This window comes from Trachurus japonicus, chromosome 9 (assembly GCF_045865225.1).
Source record: "Trachurus japonicus isolate A0001 chromosome 9, Traja_1.0".
Taxonomy (NCBI): Eukaryota; Metazoa; Chordata; class Actinopteri; order Carangiformes; family Carangidae; genus Trachurus; species Trachurus japonicus.
Window position 1 is genome coordinate 19,183,701 of NC_140915.1, and position 10,476 is coordinate 19,194,176.

General features: G+C 42.3%; 2 protein-coding genes across 2 annotated transcripts; both read right to left on the minus strand.

The window, feature by feature from the left end:
- Window positions 1-24: 24 nt before the first annotated feature.
- On the minus strand, window positions 25-3,444 carry pdxp (pyridoxal (pyridoxine, vitamin B6) phosphatase). The gene is made up of 2 exons (XM_085786391.1): window positions 2,657-3,444; window positions 25-1,196 (listed from the first exon to the last, which is right to left on the minus strand). The coding sequence occupies exons 1-2, from the start codon at window positions 3,252-3,254 to the stop codon at window positions 850-852; spliced, it is 945 nt and encodes a 314-aa protein (XP_085642517.1). The 5' UTR covers window positions 3,255-3,444; the 3' UTR covers window positions 25-849.
- An 845-nt stretch (window positions 3,445-4,289) lies between these two features.
- Window positions 4,290-10,086, minus strand: LOC146981313 (UDP-glycosyltransferase 3A1-like). Its single transcript, XM_085786392.1, has 10 exons — window positions 9,637-10,086; window positions 9,263-9,364; window positions 9,018-9,138; window positions 8,583-8,746; window positions 8,232-8,396; window positions 7,729-7,937; window positions 7,502-7,647; window positions 6,815-6,900; window positions 6,380-6,599; window positions 4,290-6,271 (listed from the first exon to the last, which is right to left on the minus strand). The coding sequence occupies exons 1-10, from the start codon at window positions 9,716-9,718 to the stop codon at window positions 6,007-6,009; spliced, it is 1,560 nt and encodes a 519-aa protein (XP_085642518.1). The 5' UTR covers window positions 9,719-10,086; the 3' UTR covers window positions 4,290-6,006.
- Between the last annotated feature and the right edge of the window lie 390 nt (window positions 10,087-10,476).

The window sequence follows — 10,476 nt, forward strand, 5'->3', positions numbered from 1 at the left end:
AGACAAACAACATCATATTCAGGATGAATTTGAAGTTTTTATTGTTGTTACCGTTGCTGGCATGCTCTATATGGTAAACATTAACAACATTGAAATTTTACAACAGCGCAGTATGATCAGCCACCATCATTAATGTGCTACTGCTTTTTCTAACTATGAGATTCAGTGAGCTTTTACTCACTCAGGTGGATATTGGCACAAGAAGTTCAGACATGACAGAAAGGCCAGAAGTGAAAATACGCTTCACTTGTCTGACTGGCAGATTGTCGTCTCAGTCTCAACCAGAGCTGAGAAAAGCTCACACAGTTTTTTATTTCATCCTCTTGCCATGAATTAATCAAGGAGAGGTCACACCGAGGCAAACATGTATGAGGAAACAATTCAGTGTTGGTAAGTACACGTCTGCCTCTTTGGCAGAAAATGAAACAACCAGCCTCTAAACACATGAATGCCGTTAGAGAACAATTCATGGCTTTACAAAAATACCTCTGGATGTTGAAAACCCCAATATCAAACACGACCTATGAATTTTATGAACAAGAAAGTGCAGTATATTCATATTAATATAAACACTTACAGCAACAAGAACCGTCAAATCACAAATGGGCACAACACTATAAGAAACACTGAGGTATGCACTGGATTACTGTGGTTATTTTGAGGAGAATATTCTGGCCTAAGCATGTCTTGATCACAACAAACAGCGCCTTGGTACTGAGGAACATTTATGGTTTTTAATCATAGTCGATTTCTTTTTGTTTTGTTTTTTTCTGCAAACGCCAGACTAAACATTGCACTTGAAATGTAGTAGAAGCAATCTGTGCTCCGTACTCGGGGTGAAAGGACTCATCAATTGCTCTGTTCGTCCAGTTCCTCAAAAGCGGGTAAGAAATCAGCGATGGTGTCCACCACGTAGTCGGGCACCAAGCTGTGGTTGGTGGTCAGCTCACTATTCCTGTACTCCTGGGCCTCCTCGATCTGAGACACGCCGGTGAGGGTGAGCATGGTGTCCAGGCCGCAGTTGGACCCGAACAGCATGTCTGTCTCCAAGCGATCCCCGACCATCAGGCACTGGGCGGGGTCCACCCCCCTGAACTGACTGGAGATGCACTCGAACATGAAGCGGCTGGGCTTGCCGATCACAGTGGCCTTGCGGCCTGAGGCTACCTCCAGGGCTGCAGTGAGGGACCCAGAACCTGTTAGGTGGTCAAGATAAGAGAAAAGTCAGGCAAAAGTGAATCTGAAAAGAAAGAGACGTTTCCCCCAAACTTCCCACTAAATCCTTCATCTTCAGTTACATTTGGAGGAGACTGAGATTTAATACATTATACAAATCCATCTGCAGTGACTTCTTCGTTCGTTGCGAACTCCAAAACAAGAGAGAGATGGAGGGTGATTTATTCTGCAGTGTTGATTAATGGGTTTAATTATGTGACTGCCTAATCTCATACATACACAAGGCTGCATTACTGCCAGTGTCTCCCTTTTAGATTTATCAGTGCAGTATTGAACCGGTTTTAATTCATTCCAGTGCAACTTGAAAATTAACTTGCAAGTTCCTGAAAATGAGAATGGATTACTGAATGGGCAAAACCCAGGGGCCTTCTGTGCACTTTCTGGGATCCTAACATTGTCCTCAAACACACTGCTAAAGTTAAAACTAACATTTTTGCAGAATCACTGACTCATTTCAAAAAAATTGGGGGAGCTTGTTTTTTCTTACATAGTGACAGAAGGGAGGTGTGAGGAAAAATAAAGAAAGAGAGGAGGGCTGATGTGTAAAAAGTACCCTGTGCTGAACTTGAACCATGGTTGTGGGAATTAAATTGAGAGCATTTAAAAACCATCAGCCCTCTAGTAGTCTCTAATAATAACCTATTTTGTCACACGCCTATATAAAATAACACAAGTCTGTGACCTGAGGGTATTTCATCACAGAGACACAATTTGGCAATACCACACTATAATTAAGCGGTCACATGCCTTGCTCTATACTGTACATGATGGGCCTCTTACACAGGCTACATCAACAATGTACACAGAGCCAGAAGAATGGCAGTCAATGCTCCCCTCCAACAAACACCAGCGTGTTTGTAACTTTGACAAAAGAAGTGTTTAATGCAACAGAAAGGCAGCTAGAATTGTGCAGGTTAACCTTGAACCCTCTGTTGTTGGTTTCAAACTATTTTGTCCATGCAGGACGTAAAAGGAAGCGGTTAAAAATCCCTCTGGATCAAAACAACCTGTCACTGCAGACTCACACCAATAAGGCCCTCAAATGTGACAGAATCATATATGTAGGACACCATTAAAGGTAACCTGTGACGCTGATGTAGGACTATTCTTCTGCCACTTTAGCTTAATTAAGTATAAAAGATAACTGAAATGTCATTTTCCAACTGTACTAAGAACAGAAGTTATGTCAAACTGAGGCCCTGGCACTGGGCCCCTGAGCCCTTTGGCTCCTGGGTCTGTGCCCACTAAACCCTTTCAATAATCCATCCATCATGATCATATTGGTAGTAAAATATACAATTACACTGGGATGGTCCTGAACTTTACGGAATCAAGCACTGCTGTGCAGAACTAAACCTCAGTGAGCTGGACTGAACCTGAAAAGCTTCAGGGACCATCACCACCACCACCACCACTGTACCTGGCAGTATCCTTCCACTGGACAGAGGATGCCAGGGGTCGGGGTCGGTGGCCAGGAACAGACAGTCCGGGTCCTTCAGGTAGCACGAGGCTTTGGCCAGTTTGAGAAAAGTCAGTTTATCATCATGTCCCACCAGCACCGCCTTGACGTCCGGAGCCAGAGCGCAGTTGTAGATGGTGGCGTCGGGGTCGTCCGCCTCCTCCAGGCAGGGGACCCCCGCCTCCTGCAGCTCCCTGCGCAGCCCGTCGCAGCCGATGACGAACACCTGGCCGCGGATCTTGACGACGTCTCTCAGGTAGAGAGCCGAGCAGTAGGACGAGCTGAAGATCTGCTCCAGCATCACGTCGGTGAAGCCGAGTCGGTAGAACTTACTCACGTAATTCTCCCGGGGCCTGGTGCAGTTGTTGGTGACGAACACCACGTTTTTGCCCTGTCGGATCAGGGCGCTGACCACCTTGGCCGCGCCAGATATCGCCTTCTCTCCGTGCCATATCACCCCGTCGCAGTCGAAGAGGAAGAAGTCCTTCGCCTCCAACAGATTTCTAATCTGCGGACCTCGAATTTTCTGGCAGCCTTTGAAGCCAAAGGCGCCCGCCATTCCGGCGTTTTCCTCCGTTTCTTCCGTCTTTCACCTGCTAGTGGTTCCCCATGTCAGAAGCTGGAGCATCGTATGGTTGAAGGCAGCGGATGAAACGGGATGAAAACAAATCAATGTCAGGAAATCACATTGCAGAGTCCTTGGTAGCGGTTACATACACGGACAGTGGGCTACATAAACATTGACGTCTGGCCACGCCCACGCTGTCAGCGCTGACCAATCAGGCTTCAGCGCGTTAACCAATCAGGTTTGTGTGTGTCACAAGCATTTTCCTGAAAAACATCCTCTAGAAATTAAATTGCGCCCTCATGGCAGCAAATTTCTTATTAAAATGTACATAACCTCCAGATAACAGTGTTAGGGCCAATTAAAAACATTTTCCTATTGTATAAAAATATTGTAAATCAATCCATCAATGTATGAACAGTAATATTGATATATAAGATTTATATTCTCATAAATTCTTGTGTGTTCTTTATGTAGTAAGAGTACTGACATTTTAATTTGAAGTTTTATATATAAAACTGTAATTTGTAATTGTAACATTTTAAACCCCCATAATATAAATCTTGTAGACTAATATTTTCCTACCTACAGTATTTTTTATTCTAACCTTTAAGAAGGCTATATATCCCAGGTTTAATATTTTGTACACTCAAGATTTATTAATGATGATAGACTAAATATATGAAACTAACATAGGTTGTTACCTCCAAGATGGCCATCTGGTTATATCAGCACCTTTCTAGAACAGTTTCAACACAACCTGAGTTAATAATAAACCTGGAAGTGCATGTGTGAACTCTGTCTGAGAAAGAGTGGATCTAGTCCAGTCGACACACAGGTTATTGTTACATCAGACCTTATAAAAGCTGTGATTTTAATCCTAGCACTTGAATAACACTCATTTCCACTTGATATACGAGTAGTTCTAGAAACTCATCAGTCTTTTTCTCAGGTCACTAGATGGGGCTCTAACCCACACACACAGCACAGATTGAAACTACGACCTCAAACCCCATTACATACAGTCCATTCATGCAGTTGATTCCCTCTCTACAGTGTCCTATTGTCTTCTCATTTACTGTCATAACAAAATGGCAGTGCCAATAGCAAGTGTTTACCTTAGAATCTACCAGGTTTATAACTTTAATGCAGCAGATGTCAAACATACTTTTTTATAAGTCTAGAAAAATGTCAAACCAGGGCTACTATATCTATTGTGAACAACTTTAAATCACTTATTATATTCAACGCAATTATTATTGTGTAATTATATCTTTCATTATTGTTTCTACAAGATATTGGTTGAAAAAACTATTCAAAGACGGTGTCATGGTTGTAAATAAAATGTAGATGATTGTAATTCCAACTCAAACCAAAAGGGAATAAGACTAATTGGAATAGTTGGTTGTTTTGTTGTTGTTTTTAGTATTTCTTCCATCTGCTATGAATTTCTTAACGCTACTTCAGCTATTTTCTTCTGCTCCATTAAAGTTTGCTCTTTTTTTTTTTTTGCCATGTTGCTTTTTTCCCCCAGTCATGCTTTGGCTGCTCTGCCCTGTCTGTTTTGGATTGCGTGCGAGTGAGAGGAAGACTCACTGGCACCTGCGACTGCCAGACAAATAGACAAATGAAATGCAGGGAAGGAATGAAGGAGAGGACAGCTGAATGGACAGAGAACAAACCTTCCTAATTGGTCATTATTTCCTTGATAATCTATATTTTCCTCCCTGCTAACCCTCAACACAGATGTGAGGAGTGGGAGGGAGGTCAGAACAGAGAGGGGGGGGGCAGGGGGGCGGGTCTGCTCTCAACTGTGGCTTGAGCGCTGACCGTGAACATTGTGTCTTGTTTAGAGAGGGGACGGAGACTCAGTGGAAACCAGCAGAGGAGGGTGTTGGGGTCAGAGTTGAGACTTGCAGGTGGTGCTGGTGGTTAATAACCGAAGAGCGGGTGGGTACACCATAATGCTTTCCGAAACACACACACATATGCACACAGACAGAGAATTTGGATGTATTGCATAACGCTTAACACCTATATTGTTTACACATATCTACCTAAACCAGGCAATTAAAGCACACAAAAACACTGCTGCCATTTTGAAACGTGCAACAACACTAAAGCACAAAAGCATAACATAATTGGGGTGTACAGTATGTGTGTGTGTGTCTGCATGCATACTGTCAACCGCCTCTGCTGCGGTGCAACCAGGTCAAAACAGCGTAGAGGTGTTGGACAATGTGGCGCTGCCGTGCAAATGAGATGTCTGGTAGACATACCGGCGCTGGGAGGGGAGAGGGCAGGAAACTTGGCATTAGGGGGATTCAACTGGAAATTCTTCTCTGTACATACAGTAGTCACAGCAACAGTGTTAATGTCATTAAAACACAACTACTACTGAAACCACTCCCAGGTTAAATTAAACATTTTTAAAACTTTCTGCTTTGCTGTAATTTTAGCTTTCAATTTGATAATTCTAAAAAAAAAAGTTATCTTTGATAGTGAAGCATATTATATCCATGTCTGGTCAAAGCGATATATTTTAAAGGTGAATTATTATTAAATAGTTAGAAGCATGGCTTATTTATTGAACATCTGCAGTGTATTAAGGTACAGTGTGTAATAAAGGTTTGTTTTTTTAAGTTCTCATGTACAGTACAGTACAGTACAATGTACAGCACAGTCCAAGCCCAATATAAGGAAGTGACACAGAAGTGAGGTATACATCTGAAGTATCATATTATATTTATATTTTTTTGTGTTTTCTCCTGCTATTCCTGCTCCTACAGAAAGTCCAGCAGAGAGCTACAGCTCCAAGAAGGCCCGAGGAGAGGAGAAGAACCAGGTCCAGCAGGTATCTCTGGTACCATGGCTGTGTCAGAGAAGCTGGCTTTAAATGGGCACCACCTCCACTGTGCAGGATGTGGTCCACCCACTGGACGAGTCGAAGGCTTGGAGGGACAGGATGGGATTTGTGGATCCTGCTAAGGGACAAAGCTGAAGACTTGAACCTAGAAAGGCAGAAATGAAAACAACAGAAAGAGAAACGCTATGTGGTTACGTGCATCTCTGTGCTCCGCTGGCATCATAAAATAACATCCAGCCATCCATCCACATACCTGGTGTCCTGGATGAGTGTCTGAATAGTAGAGCTGAGCAGTTCCCTTGTGATGTGTGTGGGGCTGATGGTGAGACCAAGTCCCTTTGCTTCAGCCCTTACCACATTATCAAACTGGTCTCCAAACAGAGGGATTCCCAGCACAGGAACAGCATGGTACACTGCCTGCAGCAGGCTGTTCTGTCCACCATGGGTGATGAAGAGACTTGTTTGCTTGTGGCCTGAGGTAAACAACAAAAAAAAAGGAAAAAAGACGGTGTCATGATTGTAAATAAAGCATCCGACAGGAATCTATCCAGAAATTCATTGTTTTGGTCTTTCAGATCATCCACAATGCCCAGAATGAACAAGCCCTGTGACATTCTACCATATACTGTAATGGGCCTTTATGTGTGTGACAAAAGGCTAGCGTGAGAGAGAGGCAGACTGTTCCTACCCAGCAGGTCATTGAGAGGTAGCCAGTCCACTAGCCAGAGGTTGGGAGGTCTTTTCAGGTGAGGTGGCCATCGCTTGAGGTCATACCTGCGAGCAAAACACTGTGGGTTTATGAGTGTCCCATTACATCCTGAAAACAACAAGTTTGCATGTATGTGTCTTTAAAGGGATAGTTCAACATTTTGGCAAATTGGCCTATTGCCATAATCCCTATAGTCATAGGAGTAGGTTCACTACCTTTAATTATCGGTGCATTTTGTTTTGAGATCCGTGGGGCAGAGACGTGAGCTGCTCAGTGAACACAATGGAGCTGAACGGTACAGGTCCCCTGTCCCTCATCAAACCAATCAAATAGACAATCCGACAATTCCAAAACACTCGTGTGAATAAGTTGTGACCTGCATATTCATCACGCCATGAAAAAAAAAAAGTAACACGAGTCGGATTTGTTTTCGAGGCAAATGAGTAGCCGGAACTACATTTCAGACACAGCTGCTGGGCAGAGTGATTTTAAAAGCGCAAGTAGTTCCGAGTATTTGCTTCATGTATCGTAATGTTACACAATTATACATGATTATTTCTTTCTATGACTATAGGGATTATGGCATTAGGCGAATTTGCCAAAATGTTGAACTATCCCTTTAAAACCAAAGCTTAAATTTTGAAGGAAACAGCATTATATGTTCACCTCCAGATTACCCCCTGAGGAATCCTGGAGAAGCCTGCCACTAGCTCCACAAGCAGATTGTCCACAGATACTGACGAGACCATCGACCCCAGAGTCACAACAATGAAACCTGCTTCTCCAAAACTGGAGACCCACAACTCCAGATCCTGCAGGATCAAAAAAATAAAAGTAGGGGCAACAGAGAAAATATGTAGATTGTAGAGGGAAATTTGATGAAGAAAACAGACCTGTTCCAGAGGCTTTGCAGGTTTATTCAGCAGACCTCCCACCAGCACAGTGTAGGGCATGAGAGGCTGTGGGAACTCCAGTGAGAAGTCGGTGTTGAAGGCCCAGAGCTCAGCTCCTCGGTGTAACCCCTGCAGACCGGCAGGGGCTGAGCCTGACTCAAGGTGGTACTCAGCTACTTCCTTAAATCTTGACCATATAAGTTCCTCACCTTTGATACAAGACAAGATGCACCAACATGTGAGTGTAAAATTTGTGAAATGTCACTCGGATCCAATCATTGTTCATTTCTTCTTACTTTCTTAGTTGCAAATGTCAACAATATAAATGTAATAACATGCACTAAGAAAATCAGCATGGACAATGGTATATGCAAATGGGAGATACTAGGTGAATATGATATGATGAGAAGAATTAAAATGTAAAAATTCAGTATATTCACGACATTGAAAAATAGATAATGCTCTCTGCCTCTATGTGATTTCCTACGAAATGCCGTTCTTACCTACAGGTGCTAGGAAAGAATAAAATAGGTTCTTGATACGACCCCAGAGGTTCATGTGGTCAGACAGCTGGGAGCTGAAGACAGGGATGTAGGAGAGTGGACTGGGGAGGGCGATGGACAGAGGACCGTTCAGAGTGCCAGGATAGAAAGCTATGTAGGGGACACCTGCAGCAAATACAGTGTAGAGTGCATGGACGTTTTGAATAGCTGTTGTATTTAGTTGTAGCACATTTAAATACATCTACAATCTGCATGGAATAGGATTGGTAAAAAATAATGCACTGTACAAATGTTAAACATATTAAAGATGTAAAAGGATGATTACAGCAAAGTGATATGAGCAGCAGATACCAAGTTTGTGTGCAAGGATGAAGGAACAGGGGTTAAAAGCATCAAGGATGGTGATGTCGAAGTGCTGCCTCTGGAGGAACGTTATGATCTCTTTGTCTCCTAACAGCTTGTCACACTGATAAGACAAGTGCCCCATGAAGTTTAAAAAATTACTAAAGTTATCCCTGAGAGAAAGAGAAAGGATGGGAAAAGGAGAAAATGAGTGAGATAAAAACAAAAAAGTGGGTTAAGAATTGATCTCTTTAAATGTGATATATCTTGTTAGAGGCAAATATTTTTTTTAGCTATTATCATAAGAAAAGCATCTGTCTATTGTATAAGATAAATTCAAAGTCTAAAAAACTGATTCTAGATCAAAACATGTTTACACAAATTTGTCTGTTTCTCATAAGATAACCATCAATGTAATCAAGTGTCCTTAAATCTGTGGGATACCTCCCCAATAAAAACTGTGTCTGTTGCTCCAGGAACCAGCCATTGTATTCTTTAATGTATTTCTCTCCCAAGGACCAGGTGCTCGTCTGGTAACTGTCCACACGGCTTTCATAGGAGAAACCTGGGAGGAAGTCAGTTACATGAAAATTAGAGACAACATTTTTTAGAAAAAAAAATGAGAAAAAATTGTGCAATATGTTTTTCGTGCATGTTTGAGCGTGTTCTCCATGTACAGTATACTGTACCTGTGATAATAGGGTTGCCCAGTTGCAAGAGCATGCGGACCTCGTGGCCATGCTGGTGTAAGTTATGAGAAATTTCATCTAATAACAAGTAATGGCTTCCTCCTTTAGAAGAAGAGAGGGAAGGAGATAAGCAGAGAGACTAAACCTCCAAATGTAACTGTGCTTTCACTATCTCTGAATGAATGACTTATTTTATGCAACACGACACACAAACTGTAAAGCATATTTCCTTTGCAAACTCTTGGAAACCAAAATTATTTACTCCCCAGCCTGGCAATGAGATGCCTGTTCTTCTCATATTTCAGATGAAATATTTACACTGCATATTTCTAACTGTTAAAGGGCACTTTGATAGCCTTTGCTCCACTACTCACCAATTAGACAGACGGTCAGGATCTTGGCAGACTGAAGTACTGGAAGAGCCAGAACCGAAAACGTCCAAAATACAATCCCCATGTTGTTATTGTAGTAACACACTGTGACCTGCAGCCAAAGTCAGAAATAGTCTTCCAGTTCCAAAATAAACTGTAATGAAAGCCTTTCTGCGTGAACAACCGTTCCTTGTGACAAAGTTTGCCCCTTTTCACTCTGTAATACAGCAACAGAGCAATCGGGTGGTGACTAACCGGGACAGAACGATCCGAGAACAGTGAGAGTGGTGATCCAAAAAATTTCCACAAGAAATCAGCAGGACACGTGGCAGAATTACCTACACAACACTGAGAAATATCACGTTCTTTGTGAAATCATCTTTTCAGTGCACGAAGTAAGGTCCGGGAAGTCTTCTTTTTCATCTCGTGTCCATTTGAGCCTGGAGTCAATTTTTTTTTAATTTAAATTTTCTTAATTTGGTAGCAAGGAAAAATCCTTATCTTGAGAACCTAGAATGTTTCCAGTGTACTGTTACAGATGGAAAAAGATGCTGATTCATTTCTTATTATTCTGAAAGTTTTGGACGCAAGTACACGAGTATGACTCAGTCTATATGATACATTTGAGTGGCTCTGATTTCTCCACAAGTCAGACACCGATATGTCCAAGAGCTCTGGACCTGCAGCGATAATGAAAAGGAGGGAAAGAGAGAATGTGCAGAGGGACAGGGGAGTGGGAGGTTCCCCCAGCGCCTGTTGCATCAAACTAAAAAAAAAAAAGGAAATGTTAACAGGAGTTACTTTCTCGACAGGCTGCTGCTGACTTCATCAATAAGTACAGGG